Here is a 16,802-nt window from a genome sequence, read left to right on the forward strand (position 1 = left end):
CAAGACTGGCAAGTGTTGGCCTATGAAGGTTGCAGAGACCGCGAGCTCTTTCAACGTGAACGTGACATCTACGAACAATGGCTTGCAACTCAGCCTTCGGCAGTTGATCGACCGGACTATCCAGAACCCAGTGGGGTGCTAGCACGACCTCTAGAAGACTCGCTAGTGGATTCTAGGGATCGTCTGACGTGTGCAGAGCGCTGGGCACTGATCCTGGAGGAACGTGAACGAGTGGAAGCCTGTCTGGCGTCTGGGGTGACAGCCGGGGATTCGGCCAACGGTCAGCCTTCCGAAGAACCTTTAGACACTTACACGACAGCTCACGGCGGGGGCAATATTGCAAACGAAGCCTCTGAGCGCGTACACACGAACTACTGAGCCCGGTAAACGTTGTACATACGCCAACGAGCGTTCGTGTCAAGTCTGGGGTGACCACGGAAGCGACAAGTAACAGCACTGGACTACATGGAGTCACCAGTTTTGACGAAGTTGTCCCGGCCTTGTATGCAACCAAATCTGCGAACGAGACATCGGTGGTTGACCCAGAGGATGCAGGCATCGCGCTGAAGGTGTTGAATACGGCACCGAGTGTTCATTGCAAGATTGGTGCGAATGCCGAACTGTCAAGACAGCGGCCGACCGAGGGGCTGAACAAAAGTGAACAGCCCAATATGTCGGTGGTCCGCGCATTCAATATTGCGAACGACGACTCGGCAGATGGCCCAGAGATGGGAACCCAGGATGGGAAGGAGATGGACCCAGTACCGACTGTTGAAATCAAAGCGGATGCCGATGTTGAGTCAAGGGAATAATCCGTAGCGACGTTGGACGGAACGTACATCTCGGTTGCTCGAGTGTTAACGACCGAAGGAAATGAAGCAACGGAGGATACGAGAAATAATTTCTACGAACACCCAGTTAACAACATTGGCTTGGAAGACTACGCGAAGGAGCTGGCATTCCTGCCGGACCTGACCGAAGTGATCAAAACGACAATAGACTACACTGTGTCTAATGTTGCTGATCCTCAGTTGTCGACTGATCGCCGAGAACGTCTGGTTGCGACGCTGAAGAACCACGAGCAGATACTGATTGCTAGTGGTAACGCACTGCCGCCGCCAGCCTACGGCGCGGTATGCGATATCGACACACAGGGGCACGCCCCAATTAAACAGCGTGCCCGGCGCGTGCCGCTACGATTTCTCGGCAAACTGTACGAGCTGCTGCGCGCGTTGTTGCGAGCAGGACTGATCGTCTTTTCAGATAGCCCATGGGCATCGCCGATCGTGATTGTGATGAAAAAGAATGGGCTGGACATCCGGCTCTGCATTGATTACAAGATGGTGAATGCTATCACCGCAATCATGGAGTATGCAATGCCGCTAGTCGACGACCTGTTAACAGATCTCGAGCGCTACCTATGGTTCTGCTCGCTGGATGCAGCAAGCGGCTTCTGGGCGGTCATGATGACCTTGCGAGCACGTAAAGTGTCGGCGTTTGTCTGCGCACTCGGATATTTTGAATGGTTACGCATGCCCTTCGGGTTAAAGAACGCGCCGATGATCTACCAGCGTATGATTAACAACGCACTCTGGGGGTTCGTTCAACCTAAAGGCGGTTGGTTTGAATACTCGGAGAAGATGCGTTTAGCTGAAGAACAGGCCAAGGAACGTCGTGGACCAAGCGCCGAGGGTTCGTTTCAAACGAAGTTCGCGGCAGACCGCGAAGCACCGGTAGAGACCGACCCTGTACTACAGCTCGTCAACAGCCCCGTCGCTGACATGTTTACGAGCGGGGATCCGGACGAATCATCGCTGGTACCTGTGTTTGGTCGACGGTCGTTTGTGGATGATATTTGCTTCGGTGGCGAGGATTTCGACAGCTGCCTGGCGACGCTGGACCGATTGCTGGCAAGATTTGCACAGTGTCGGATCAGCATTAGCTTCACCAAGAGCATCTTCTGCCAAACCAAGGTGGACTTTCTGTCGCATAAAATTTCCCCAGAAGGTATCAGAGCTGACCCCAAGAAGCTTGCGGCCATCACCGAGCTTTCGTTTCCAACGAGTAAGAAGGGCATGCAGTCGTTTCTTGGAGCGGTTAATTACTACAGCCGCTTCATTCAAGACTTCGCGGTCTACGGTGCGGCGCTGTACCAGCTCAAGGATGAAGACTTTGTCGTTGAAGGTGGCCTTTCTGTGGCACGTCATTCCTTCGAAAGATTGAAGACGAGTGTTTCACATTCACCCATCCTCAGGCACTTCGATCGGTCGAAAGAAGTTCACGTCATGCTCTTTGCGAATGAATGGGCGTTGAGCACTACGCTAATGCAAGAACATGAAGGCAAGTTACACCCCGTACGGTTCCTCGGTCGGGTGCTTAAGGAGGCCGAGATGAACTACCATTCTGCCGAGAAGGAAGTTTTGGCGTTACTTCTGCTGTTGAAGATCTGTTATGTCCAGCTGGCAGGAAAGACGCTACATGTCTATACACGATTCTCGACGTTAGAGTGGGTGCACAAGTCGAAGTATCTCTTCGGACGCGCGGTCCAGTTCGCAGTACTGCTATCGCAGTGGCACCTGAAGGTGCAGCATGTGAAGGAGAAGGATGTCGCCTTCGCGCAGCTACTGCAGTCAAGCATCACGAGCTTCGTCGACCTGGAAGACTCACTCGCGCCGGTGGCGCCTCCAAACAAGGGTTCCCCGACTATTCGAATGGACCCCGCGTTGCTGTACGCCAGGCTTTCCCGTAGTTACAGCGAATTTGTCATGTCTTTTGACGGATCAGCGAAGACATAGAAGTACGGTGGCTACGGGAGCTATTCCTGGGTGCTGTGGAGTCTTCCTGAGTGGAAGATAGTGATTGCTGCAAACGCTTACCTCTCGGCCACCACGGTGAATGAGGCAGAGTACACAGGGATGATTAACGGTGTCAAGGCTGCTATTGCGCACGGTGCCGAGGATTTAGTCATCGTTGGTGACTCAAGACTCGCGATTAAACAATCACTAGGGGTGATCGCATGCAGGAAGGAAACTTTGCTAGCGCTGCTGAATACTCACAAGGAACTCACGGCCAAGCTTCGATCAGTTAAATATCTTCACGTTGTACGAGAATACAACGCTGCCGCGGATTCGTTAGCCACTGAAGCGCTGGAATCGAAGGTCAGTCGGGTCATCTTGGCTGAAACTCGCAAGTCGGAATTGGCGTCGTTGAATCGCATCCAGGAAGTGATCTACGAGCCGGATGAAGACTCGGTAGATGTTTCGTCACGTGGAGCAGAACGTCAAGTACATGTACTGTCAGGCAGCGAGTCTTCAAAGTGGAAAACTTTCGAAAATTTCGTGGTTGATTACAGCTCACCAGAGTGCGATTATGGTAACGTTGCAGTGATGACCAGGGGACAGACGAGAGCCAAGAAACGCGTCAGGTTTGCAGATGAACACTCGGATGGGGTCTCAAAAGCTCTAGAACAGCATGACGAACGACGAGAGACGTCCACCGAAGATTCAATCGGCGAAGATTTGCCAGACCATTCTCACAAGACTGTACCAGCGGCATTTCCCGATGCGGAAGATGTGGACCCGGTAGCGATACAGCGGGAACGACGCAGACGGATAATGGTGGCACAAGATGAGGAGCAGAAGTGGGCTAACATCAAGAAGGTGCTTCAAGGCCAAGCAGAGGAGCTGAGTTACAAAGAAGCTCGAGATGCCTGGAAGTATGCTGACCGGTTTGTGTTATCAGAAGACGGCGTGCTTCACTATCTTGGATTGAATCGTCGGTACGACCACGGTTGGCAAGGAGAGACCAAGCTGCGGCTTGTAGTACCAACAACGATGATTCAAGAGGTCCTACAGAATTGTCACGACTCGCTGGAAGGTGGACATCAAGGTGTGGTGAGAACGTTCCATCGCGTTAAGTCCGATTATTTTTGGATCGGCTTGTACGCTGACGTGGAGAAGCATGTGAAGTCATGTCCAGATCGCAGCTCGAGTAAGAGCCGTCCGCAGCTTCGAGGCTACTCGCCTGGCAACGTACTAGCCAAATGACCGTTCCAGATCGTCTCGATGGATTTTGTGATCCCACTACCGAAATCTCGCAGGGGCAACACTGCGTTGCTCCTATTTCAGTGCTCGTTCACGGGATTCGTTATTGCCAAGGCTATGTCGGATACAACGGCGCTGAGTGTTGCTCAAGTGTTCGAAGAATGTGTGTACCGACGGTTCGGAGTTCCATCATTAATAAGGCACGACCGCGACCCACGCTTCATGAGCGAGGTTTTCCAAGCATTTGCAGAGATGATGCAGGCAAGATCACGGGCGACTTTGAGCTATCGGCCACAGGCTAACGGACAGCAGGAACGCTCGGTAAAGTCGGTGATGGGTTCCGTACGGGTGTACGCGGAAGACCCACTACAGCAAGATTGGGACGAAATCGCAGAGAAGCTGGTGTTCGCTATTAATACTTCTCAGGACACTACAAGGAAGGAAACACCATTCTACCTCGTTCATGGTTGGGATGCGCAGTCGACGTTGCGGGCGATGTCGTCATCACTCAAACGAGGATTCGGCAAGCCGTCTGACGTACTAGCGTGGCGGCGTGAGATCAATCGACAACATGAGGTCGCCCTCACTATGGCCAAAGATTATCAGGCTGTAGAAAAGAAGCGAAGGGCTAAAAAGCATAATGATGCCCTGAGTCGACTGGAAAAAGCCGCTGTACCTCAACCAAGTGGAAACGAACACTCACTGGACCCTCCAGAAGCTTTGGAAGAGATGGAAGACCCTGCAAGAGCCCCGCCGAGATCTCTATTTGAGATTGGAAGCCGGGCGTGGTTGTACATGGAACGCGTCAAACCGGGCTTGACGAAAAATTAGCTCATCGGTGGCATGGACCTTTTTGAATCAAGCGCAAGGTGGAAGAGTTTGCGTACGAGCTGGAACTACCAGACCGAAGTGGGTATCGCTTCTACCCAGTGGTGCATGTGTCGAGACTCAAGGCTATCAACGAATTCAACAGTCGACCGAACACTCGGTTGGTACTAGACACGACTAATGAAGCAAGACTCGATTTCGATGAGGAACTGTTGCCTGAAGATAGCTAGGAACCAGATCAAGTTGCCGGTGAATATGAAGTCGAGGCCATCCTCGACGACAGAACACCACTAACGACGAGCACGGAGCGTGCTGTACGCGAGTTCAAAGTCAAGTGGGTTGGCTATGAAGATACAACTTGGGAACCATCATCAAACTTGTCATGTGGAGGTCTGCTGTACGACTATTTGCGAGCCAAGAAGAGCGAGAATCGGCTGCAGATGGCGCAAGTGGCGGACGAAGACTAGCGTGACTGGATCACGTATGAACTGTCCACAGGGCGATGCAGCCTGTGGTAACAGACGAAGAACGTTACTGCAACAACAAATTGTATATGCATTTGAAGAACAACATGAACATGATTACGCTGTGGAAGTGGATTAAGAATAAGAAAACATGAATGCCGACGGCGGAGCGACCACTGAAAACGAAACTTTCGCTGGACCCCTCAACAGCTAGCTGAGATGCTGGAGAACGTCGTGGGGCATGCAGCGAAGATTCAAAGCGATTCCAACTGCCTGGCCGCGGTGGCCAAGAGTGCCAACGAAGTCGAGTCACCACTCTCCTTATCCTCTTCATCAGGAACCTGAGCCTCGGCAGCTGGAGCTACAGCCGGACCCTGCGAATCCTCGGCACCAGCTTCAACAGAAGCAGCAGCCAGAGCGGGACGTAATTTATAACCGGTGGCGAGTCAAACAATGAACGCCAGGTCGGAATAACTTCAGTAGAATCCAGAGACGGGTCAACGATCACGCTTCGGTACACGTCCACGAAACGTGTACCACGAGAATTAAAGAGCTCCGGATTACGCTGGCACAGGAAGTACGTGGTGTTGTACGGGTGCTGATGCGGCGCATTCACCCATCCAGTACGCCAGGGCTGACGAGCGTCGAGAGCCGGAACTTCGGAAAGCCAGTCAGATGTCCGAGGTGCGAACGGCAAGTTTTCAATGGGGTACCACGGCTTCGACGGCTCCAAAAGCAACTCGGGACGAATGAACGGCGCGCCGGAAGTACCAGAGGAAACCGAGTCACGACTCCACGCCATGTACTGTTCACGGTACTTGTTACGAAGACGATCGGCACGACGGTCGCGCTCACTGAAGAGCTTCTTCAACAGAGCTCTCAGTTCCTTCAAGCGCTCCTTGTCGTGGCCAACTTGCTTAGCTTCTTCAGCGAGACCTCGCTCAATACCAGCCAACGGAAGCCAGTGGAGACGCTCCCACAACGCGAGCCCGAGGTCACCTTGTTTACCGCCGTCACCCCGAAGGTTCACCCAGATCATCTTGAGACGGGTCTCAATCGGAGCACGCTTTGAGATGGGGACGCTTGGATCGAAGTCGACAGTGTCGAAGAGACAGGCTTGAAGAGGATAGAGCTGCCGAAGTTGCTGGTACGGGTGATCAGGATGCGAATAATCAACGTACGTTTGGAGACCCTCCAACGTTGAGCGCACGGTCACCTCACCAGCTGGTTCGGGAAGGGTTAAGCTCAAGAGTCGCTCGAAACCCTTCTTGGTGCCTGCGTCAGTAAACGCCATGTCCACGTACGAAAGAACCCACGGTGGCAAGGTGGACGAAGCCGGCACCGTAGGACGAACACCAGACAACACTCGGTAAGGCAACGGCTCAACCGACGGTGCACCACCACGACGCGGCACCGAAGTGTAGGTGGCCGTGATCATGCGCCCAGGTCCAGCATCGAGAGTCCAAATAGGCGGACGAGGAGACACCGGAACAGGAGGTGAAGATGCTGGTGCTGGGTGACTTGCCGGTGACGAAGGAGGCAGACCCCCGACTATGATTGGAGAAGTCATCATCGGCGAAGGATTTGGCCGAGGTGGAGTCGGAGGACGAGCTGGGCCAAGATTGCTCCAATTTCTGTCGGAATCTTCAATATCTTCGTCATCAAGTGTGCTCGAATGATCGGTAGGTGGCGGAGCATCACCGTCACCACTGGGAGCATCAGGAGAATCATCCGCCGAAGGTTCATTGTCATCCACGTCATCTCCACGATCGTCATCAGCATTTCCATCGGCATCAATCTCCATCGAAAAGTCGGGCGAAGACACGCTTGGTACGACAGCCGTCGGAACAATCGGAGCCGGCTTTGAAGACACGGAGGCTGGTGGAGCAGCTTCAACAGGGGCAGGCCCTGCTGTAGAACCCACTCCCGAGACTTCAACTGTCTTAGACGTCGCAACGAACGCCGAAGCAGACTTGCCTTGTGGGACAGTTTGGTCCGACTCTTCACCTTCATCACTTGAGCCGAACATGAGTCGCATTTCCTAGGCCTCACGCAGAGCTTCTTCAGCGGCACGTATGTCGGCTGGAGAAGGAGAGATCGTGGAAGGTGGGGGCTTAACCACATCGGGAGGACCCTGAGGCGGGGGTGAAGGCGCGTCAGGAGAATCAGGAATATCGTTGTGATCCCCAGGGTCCACCCCTTTACCCGAAGGCTCTGTGGCAGTTTCTTGAGCCGAAGGGACGCTGCTTGGACCAGCATTCCCCATGTCCACGTCACTCTGGTCGCCGCTGAGGTCGACCACGGCAGGAGTTGAGGAAGACGCTGGTGGCGACCATGAACTTGGAGAAGACGGTACAGACTTGGACCGAGTCTTCATATGACGACGAGGCGACTTGGCAGGAGAATGAGGACGAGACTTCTTGCGCTTCTTCTGGGCCGCATTCTTCCACGCCTTCGGGCCAAATAGCGATCTACGAGCCGACTTGGGAGTTGAAGTATCGGCAGGTGGCGCATCACCGAGACCAGCAGCTTCCATCGAAGTACTGGCCTTGTCCGTCGGGATTGGAGCCTTGTCTTCGTCAGAGTCGTCCGGCTCGTCTGAATCCTCGCCACCTGGTCGAAGGCGCTTATGGGACTTCCCATGGGCCACTTGGTGAGCGGCCTTGGTCAAAGCTGCAGGAAGAGCTTGAGGATCGTCCGAAGACGCGGTAGCAGACTGGATGCGCCGCAAAGCGACTAACGTCTCTTGATCCAAGTCCAGCGCGTCCAGGTCCAGCTCACCCGCGGTCAGACCTATCACGAAGGATTGTGAGCGAACGTTAGTTGCTGAACACACGGTGGAAGGAGCGACATTAGGAACGTACCATCAACAGCCAGACGAAGTACCTCGGGATCCATCCCGGCCAGACTCACGTGTGCACGGAGGGTGCGATTCGCTTGGAGGAGACGGTCTTGCTGGTTCTCGAGGACCTTGAGCATGTTGTTATCAACATACTTGCCCTGGGCAAGCTTTACCAGAAGGAGGTGAAGCTTCCGGGTCTGCTCAGTATTCGCTCCAATGGAAGCCTTGTACACCTCGCGTTCGCAAGCCAGCTTCTTGTGCAACGTGTTGATGAAAATGTCCCGAGCTTAGACCTCGCAGTGCAGACGATTCAAGTCTTCTGCATGTCGCTCCATCGTGGCTTGAACAGTGGCGAGCATGGCGTCGTTCTTGGCGTTCGCCTCGGGGAGAATCTTGACGTTGTGGTGAAGGGCTTCGATCTTAGCGTTGGCAGCCTTGAGGAACGCCTCCGCGTTCTCACGAGCCATGATTTCGGGTGCCATTGAACGTACGGCGGCAGCAGCCTCGTACTGAGCAAACCGCAACTGACGCTCCAAGTTGGCAACTCGTTCGGGTAATGCCGACAGCGCGTCAGGAAGAGGTTGTACCGCAGCGAGGACATCATCGAAACCAACAGCAGTCTCGAGGCGACGTTGAGCGTGCACATCGCCGTGGAGAGGAGGCGCAACGCTGAGCTGCACTTGGTGACGAGCCATTGCAGCCAAGTACGAAATTATCGAGGTCATCATGTGATCGACCGATGCCTTTGTACTTTCAGCCAGCATGGCGCGCAGCGAATCTTCGGTGAGTGGTGGTGGACCACCAGCAGGCGCAGGAGGAGCAGCAGGAGCCATCTTCGCGGATTCAGCGGCGACAGGGAATGCCGCAGGAGCTACCGCAGGGGGTGAAGAGTCCGGGGCAGGAAGCGCCGGAGGACCGGCTGATGACGCTGCTGTCAGGGGAAGTGTAGCAGACTGAGGGGCGTTCGAACCCTCGATCTTGCCCTCCTGAGAAACAAGTCGAGTAATGCGAGGTGATGAGCAAGGTGCCGATAATTCAAGAGAAGGATGAGCTGACGTACCTCCAGCTGTTCACGTTCGCGAGGTCGGCGATCTTTGAGACGCTGAAACACGTCGGACACGGCTCGGTTCAAACGCTTGGACATACGGAGACTGGATGGTGAATTGGAGAATGAAGAAATGTCACAACGGGCACCAGTACCGTGGCTTCCATTGCGACAGGGGCAGTTGTGATGTAGTGATTTCTCCGTAGTTGCGGATTATCACCCGTCGACAAAGACGTGACACCACCCAAGATGTTCAAGCGACGAACCCTCGGTCATGTGATGTACGGAGACGCCAAGGTACAAGGGACTCGACGGCGTCACTTCCGAACTTTCAACGAGTATTGGATACGGCCCATAATCCAGGCTGTCCTTATTATAAATAATGGACTGGCCGGATTCTTGCATTCAGCGGACTATCTACGGTACGAACCCTCAGTGGCGGTTGGGATGAATTCGCGGAAGACTCAGCGACCCTTGGAAGGCACGTTCACCGTCTGGGACAGGGCGCGGACCGTTAAAGATACTCATGCGACGGTGCAGACGACGCTTGGCGTGCAAGAAGATCCATAACGGATCATTGTTCACTTGATATTTGTATACTTGATTAGGACTTCTTACTAGGAATATACCCGAAAGGGTAAGCTTAAATACAGAACAGAAATTTCACTCAAGCACACAGAGCGACGTCCGGCGTCAAGGTAAGCGTCTGGTCAAGCTTGTTTGAGTGTGTTATACCTGTCGGTGAACTCGAAGCTCTGTAGCGAGGGTTTATCCGGCAAGGCCCAGAGACTGTGTATTTTGGCCGATTACTATCGGGAGGTTTTTACGTGACGGCTTATTGTTGCCTATTTGCACGACTGGGGGTGTTTGTATTGCATCCCTTTTATTCTTCCAACCGAGTGTTGAACACTCGGTGACCTCGTAAAAGGCTTACCCGTGCCTGGTACCCTTCCGCTGTTGGGACCACGAGGATTTATAACACCTATTAGCTTTGCTCGTGCTAGTAGCGTGTTCTTATTTTTACTGGTTGGCCTATATAAGTAGTTTACAAGGTCTAGTTTGTCCCGGTGCAAGGGCAGAACTGGGGTCTTCAGGTCCGCTTGAACGATTGTTTACTATCCTAGTAGACGTATTGTTGTGGGAACGTCCTCCCTACATTTGTAGCTAGAGTTCACGTGGTAATTTCAACACCACAATGTCCTTTGGTCACGTATTGACCAGCGTTTACCCGATAACAAGCTCTTGGGACAATGGCTTGGTCCATTCTAGATTACTGAGGCCAAGCCGCACTCGTTATGATCCAGCATCTCATCACTGGACGGGAGTATGATGTACATGTATCGCGCCTGAAATTCTACGTGGACTCGGAGCTCAACCAAACTGAAGAACTCCTAGAATTGGTGTCGCGGCAAGGAATCATATTAGTCGTCGACAGTATCCGCAACCATCGTTTTAACAGCGAGCACACACGCTGGGAATTGTTGGTGTCCTGGGTGGGCCTACAAGCCATTGAAGACTCATGGGAGCCCTTGAATACTCTGGCTCAGGATGTCCCTACTAAGGGCCGTGATTACGTCGGTAATAGTGGCGATGATGACTTGCGTATGAAGTTTGAGTAGCGCACCAGTATCGCTGAGCTTTGGGGGCAATGTCGGCAGATTGTGGTCAAGCTACGCGCTACGGTGGCGCGTCAACATCAAACCTGCTGAGTGTTTGCTCCTTCAAGTGGGTTGCGTGTGTCGTCGTGCCTGTGGATGCAGAGTATACGAGTTATGCCGTGAGGACTCGCTCCAGGCACGCGATGGCAGAAACTAGTGGGGGATGGCACGTGTCCACCACGACTGCATGATCAAGAGCACGCTAGGGATACAGAGCGTGTTGTAGTTTGGTAGAGCTGCTTTTGTTACCTGTTTTAACTTTCCTCATTAATCAACTTTCCTCTTTGAAACACCCCGGGTATTCGCGACAAGATGACGGCAAATTTGTGCTAGTTGCCACTAGCAACAGTTGCTTTTGGGAACTAAATATCTTATCTGGAGAATGGAGCTTGCTGTTTGAAGCTCACAACGGTGCGGTTGTGTCCTGTGCAACACACCCAACAATACAGGAAGTAGTGACAGCATCCCAGGACGGATATATGAGAATTTGGGATCTTAAACAGCACAAGTGTACACGGCATCTGTACCTTGGAAGGTTTATCAGCTCGAGCGTCAAAGTGTTCTGTATGGAATACTATCCACCGGACGCGAACTTGCGATTGGACTAAGTTCAGGCGAAATTCTAGTTGTAAACTGAAGCGATTTTAGGGTTAGCCAGCTTCTGCCAGTACAGCCAATTTGCATTTGGGACTAAATGGAATTTCCCACGTGAAATACTGCCTCAACGAAAAATACTTAGCTGTTGCCGTGATGGATACTTTTGTTTACATGTATGATGTCAACAACAGGCGAAGGCCATTCGAGCGCGGTGACAGACCTAACGTGGAGCAAGGACAGTGGCATCTTACAAAGCAATGCAGCTGATGGTGAAATTCAACACTGGCTAATGTCCCCTACGAAAGGCGGAGCCAAGCCCATTACCGTGTGTGTTTACTCCAGGAATTCGCATGGGCTTGCGAAGCTGGCATTTCCACAGAAGTAATTTTCCATCGTTTCCACACGACATGATCAAATTGAGCTTCTTCGAGTACGCCACTTGGAAAGTTGCTCCATGGTGGACCAGGGGTCCACTATACTTCAATTTGTCCAAACGCGAATGCAACGCTGTCGCGTTAGGCCACTGTGCCAATTTCTTGGACAATCCTTCCATTTCTACCTGAGTTTGTTTTGGTAGCTTAAACTGATTGCCCGTTTCTTGATCGTGAGGTATAGCATCAACAAGCTTTCCAGTGAGTTCGTAAGTTTTTCTTTCCAACACGAGTTCGATTATCTCAGCATCGGTATATTCATCCGGGATTTCCCACCATTTTGCGGGATCCTGTCGTGAATCGCGCTCCCAAACGGTATCAACATCAGGGCTAGCTTTTGGTTGCAAGAACCAGCACAGATCCCCCTTCGCTGTACCTGCTACAATCCCGCCGAGAGAATGATCAGTGGTATGTATCGCGACTAGTTCATGGGAGTGATCATCATACATGTATTGTAGACTGGCGGGGAATCGTTCAAACTTGTGAAGTCTTGGACCTCGAAGCGCCCATGGAATGACGGGACGTTGCCCTTCAGCTTCCACTCTTTCTTAGTCGGAGCCGAAGGACGAAATCGTGGAGGACAGCCAAAGGTGGACCCATAAAAAGCACTGTCATTATTAATCTTGGAAGGAGGAGGAACATAGCTGGTCTTTGGGAGGGTCCAAAAGCGCATATGTCGAACACCACAGCTGACCAACGTGTAGCAAGCATTGTCGTCGTTTAGAGCCTGCCCTGGCTTCTTAGATTGATGTGTTTCGAGCCGACCATACGCCTAAAATGGGTTAAAGGCAACAGCGTGAACTCGAAACGTATGACCTTGTGCACTAATTAACTGTTCCTGCGCTTTCCAGTCGTAAATACAAATAGTTTGTACATGTCCGCACCCAAAGAAGCCACCAGCTTGCCATCGTGAGAAAGACCGATATAATTCACTGCAACTTGATGGCCTTTGAGGCATTCAAACCGCTTGCCAAGTGGTTCGTCGTTTGCATTCCATACCAGAAGAATTGCCGACCTTCGTGCTTGTCCTGACGCTACAATTCTCTCGGGTTGGATGAATCGCAAAACTTGTAACTTCATTGCTGTGCGCTCGGAAAAGCCTTTGCGTGTGTGTTTCTTTCTTGTACAGCACCACCAGCGCTGCTGTAAACCACACGATATCACCAGTTGATCATATAGAGCGCGCTGTTGTTGATGCTTGCATTCGAGTCTGCAGGATGACTTCTGGACAGTGACGTGGTGCTTCCACTACGACAACCATACGCGAATCCCAGCTCTAGAGACGCTTGGGGTGCCTGATGCCCAGCACCGGTGTTGGGCTAGATGAATCTTCATGGTCGTACACACTCGGGGCGAATACATTGCTCCGACACTGTGGATATTGCACCAAAGCACGCTCATAGATGTGGTGTCTTTGCTGTAACAGTGTCCGTCATTGCGTTTTTCAATATTGGCCACACAGGGAAGTGCTTTGTCTGTCAATAATTTCTCGATAGTTCTCCGATTAGTTTCCACTTATCAGGGAAAACAAAATAAAGCATCCGTACCAACAGCAAGCTTGCCGTCGGGACTGCAAGATCCTGCATAGTCTGGCGAGATACTTCCTCCGCTGGCATTGTCCTTGAGCGGGTTGATGCAATTGAGAAGTCCATCACCAATCCTGCTCCAGTCAAATATGCACAAAAACGATTAAGGTACTCCCTCCCGCTTCCATGATTGCAACATAGAGTACGAAGATCAATTACTTTGGTAGTTTATGTGGAGAAAACAGCGGAGGTGAGAAAATTTTCAAGGGTGTGACGACAGGGTGGATATTGTGGTGTAGCGGGATCAGCAAAATCTGCGAGATTGCCAGATCAACTTACCAACTGCGCCCAGACACCGACTAACGGAGGGGGTCCCCCGATGATCCGTGTTCTGCTGAACTTTCCTCACCTTGTGTACCCGTCGGTAGGGCGGGATCTTGCTCTCTCGGTAACTTCCGAAGTGTTCAAGGGGTGAAGCTTGACTGTCTTGGCGAGACGTGGGGATGGGGTGGAGCAGCAGTGGAAAATCTTCACTCTGCGTCCGTGGATGGTTCCGAATCCTAAGCGAATATTCGAGCTTATGGATCCGGGGCCTAGATCGTGGATCTGGCCGTAGGGTTGCCTTGCGGGTGTGTTCCCTTGCCTTTGTAGTTTCCTTTGCGTCGTACTTGCCGCCTCCTGTGACGGGATCTTGAGAGTTGAGAACCTCTAGGGTGTAACCGACCAAGTAGTAAATTCGGTTAACCTGTCGGATCTGCACAAGTAAAGGAAAAGCTCACTAGGTTGTAGGATCTGGCCAATGTATTATCCAGTTATCGCTACCAACACTAGATTCGCAATTCCCAAGCTTCTCCTAGCTCGTACGGCCAATGTAGTTCCGGTTCTTGAGGGCAGGAAGGCACTTGCGTGTTACTGTGCAAATTGAGGTCTGTATTGATATTTAAGCCTATACCTGCCTGGATTTCTACCTTCTATGTCTTTCATCTGCTAAATCCCTTACCAGGATCGGCTGCATGTCCCTTCTTCCCTTGACCCATCATCCCAGCTGTGTTATCTTCAGATCCACCGGATCCATGACGTAATCATCATGGTCACCCTATTATGGGTACACTCATCCGGATCCAGGTCGCTTGGATCCACCTCACTGTAATTGTACACTCGCCGTGGATCCGAGCTCTCCAATCATCCAACATCATCTTGCAACCGTCTGTGATCTCCATTGTCCCACGAAAGTTCGAGATCCACTGCATCCATCATCCCTATACCCTGGATCCAGGTCCCTCAAGGCGGGATCCTCCCTCCATGGATCCGAACTCGGAAGTATGGGATCCGGGGTACCTCGCGGTGGATCTTGACTTTTCATTAGCTGTGGCTACTAGATCCACCTTCAGAGGGCACCTACCATCCTTCCTTCATAGGATCCACACCCGATTCACTCTTGTATAGTATATCCCATATCCATCTTGGTGAATCCAGGTAAGGGTGGTAAGTCTTGGTGGATCTTGCCTTCTCGTACATCGCTCATACCAGATCCATCGTCATTTCATACGGGGTGCTGCTCGTCATGGCTAATCCACCACAGGCAACTTGCATCCGTGCCAGCCAACCCAAATCCTCTCTAATCACTTGAAAATGTCACTGATTTGAGATAGTGACCCCGCGTCAGGCCCATTCTCTTATTTCTGAGAAAGCACTTCACCACAATCGCCTCCTGTACGTTGTCGGCGCTGCACAACAGCGCCACGGCGTGCATTACCAGCATCCACAACCGCTTTCTCCCCTTCGCGACACATGTCTCCCGCCAAGCGTACCGGCAAATCGTCGGGCAAGGCCCCATCCACCACACCTCCGGTCAGTCCGTCTTCCATATCGCCCACCGATCTGCGGGTTCTAGCCCAGGCGCTTTCCGATCAGGTGCAAACCCTGGCGGCGGAGCTCCAGACTGCTCAAGACCAAGCTGCGTCTCTGCACACTACCCAACTTCAGACCTTGCGAGCCCAGGTCCATGACCAGGCTATGGAGATCCAGGGATGGGAGCACCGTGCGGCCTCTCGGTCGCAGGACCTGCGACTCCTGTTGGCTGATCAGGCGGTCGAGATCCGCGACCTGACCGGACGGCTAGATCGCGCCTCCCGTCAACGAGACGTTATGCGAGATGACAACGACCATCTCCTTAGGGAGATGGCACTCGCCGGATCTGAGATCCACCAACTCTAATCCCGGATCCACGACCTCGAGCGGGATCTGGAGGATTCCCAGACTGCTAGGGCAGCTGCGGATGTGAGCTTGGACCGGCTCCGTGACGAGTTGCGTCTGACCCAGGAGGAGGTGGTGACCAACGACTATGTGGGATCCACCCATGGCGGATCCGCCTTAGGGTCGGCGCGTGGGGGGCCCCCGCGCCAAATCCACCTCCCTCATCGCCGGATGTAGCCCTGGCTCAACTCTCTGAGGAGTTGCAAGACACCAAGGAGTCGCTCGAGAGGGCGTCTGCCGGACGAGATTACGCGCTTGAAGAATTCGTACGTATGACTCGATCGCGTGACGTGATCCAAGCGAAACTGGCGGCCAGCGAACTCCAGCGGGACAAGGCGGCTACCGAGTGGGCGGATGCCAAGCGTACGCAAACGGAGCTGGAATCCAAGCTTCGCCGCACTAGTACGTGGATCCTCTTTTAGCCTTTGCTAGTAACTCCATATTCACTTGTTATTGTCAATCTAGGTGACAAATTGAAAGAAGCAGATGCGACCACCGCGAAACACCAGGATCAACTCTCCGCAGCCCAAACTCAGCAGCAACAGCTGATCCTGGAGCGCGATCGTGGCTTGTCGGAGCGGGATTTGGCACGTCGACGACTGGCGCTGGTGACAGCTGCCGTTTCGGATCCACTTCCCCCTTTGTCGGGGCCCTCTCAGGCTGCTAGCGTCTCTGCTCCTCTTCCGACTGTAAGTGGGGCGGATTCGTCGGCTGCGAAACGTCCGCGTAGTGCGTTTCCCGCTCCTAGCACCGGATCCCCCCGTCCCCATAAGCATGCTCGAGCTTCCCGAAAGCCAAACCCAAAACGACTCCGGTCTCTAAAACGGCTTCGCAAGCGGGATCCACCTCTGCGTCCAAGGCGGGATCCACATCCGCGTCCAAGACTTCCGCTTCCCCCTCGAAGTCGGGTGCAGGATCCAAGTCTGGATCCACCGCTAGATCCAAATCTACCTCGGTGTCCAAGACTGGATCTGCAACTACGTCCAAGTCTGGATCTGGACCCCAGACTGGGTCTACGGCGTCCAAGACTGGATCCGTTGCTACGTTCAAAGCGGGAGTGGGATCCAAGGCGTGGATCCACTGCCAAGGCGGGATCTACGGCCGTATCCGAA

General features: G+C 52.9%; 1 protein-coding gene across 1 annotated transcript; it reads right to left on the minus strand.

Moving 5' to 3' along the window:
- Window positions 1-11,810: 11,810 nt before the first annotated feature.
- PITG_01501 (uncharacterized protein) lies at window positions 11,811-13,309 on the minus strand (the record flags this gene model as incomplete). Its single annotated transcript, XM_002908115.1, has 7 exons — window positions 11,811-11,832; window positions 11,882-12,329; window positions 12,389-12,680; window positions 12,770-12,936; window positions 12,977-13,051; window positions 13,158-13,203; window positions 13,280-13,309. 7 exons carry the CDS (start codon window positions 13,307-13,309, stop codon window positions 11,811-11,813), a joined length of 1,080 nt encoding a protein of 359 aa, XP_002908161.1.
- Window positions 13,310-16,802: the final 3,493 nt, after the last annotated feature.

Source organism: Phytophthora infestans, genomic scaffold (genome assembly GCF_000142945.1).
Source record: "Phytophthora infestans T30-4 supercont1.2 genomic scaffold, whole genome shotgun sequence".
Taxonomy (NCBI): domain Eukaryota; phylum Oomycota; class Peronosporomycetes; order Peronosporales; family Peronosporaceae; genus Phytophthora; species Phytophthora infestans.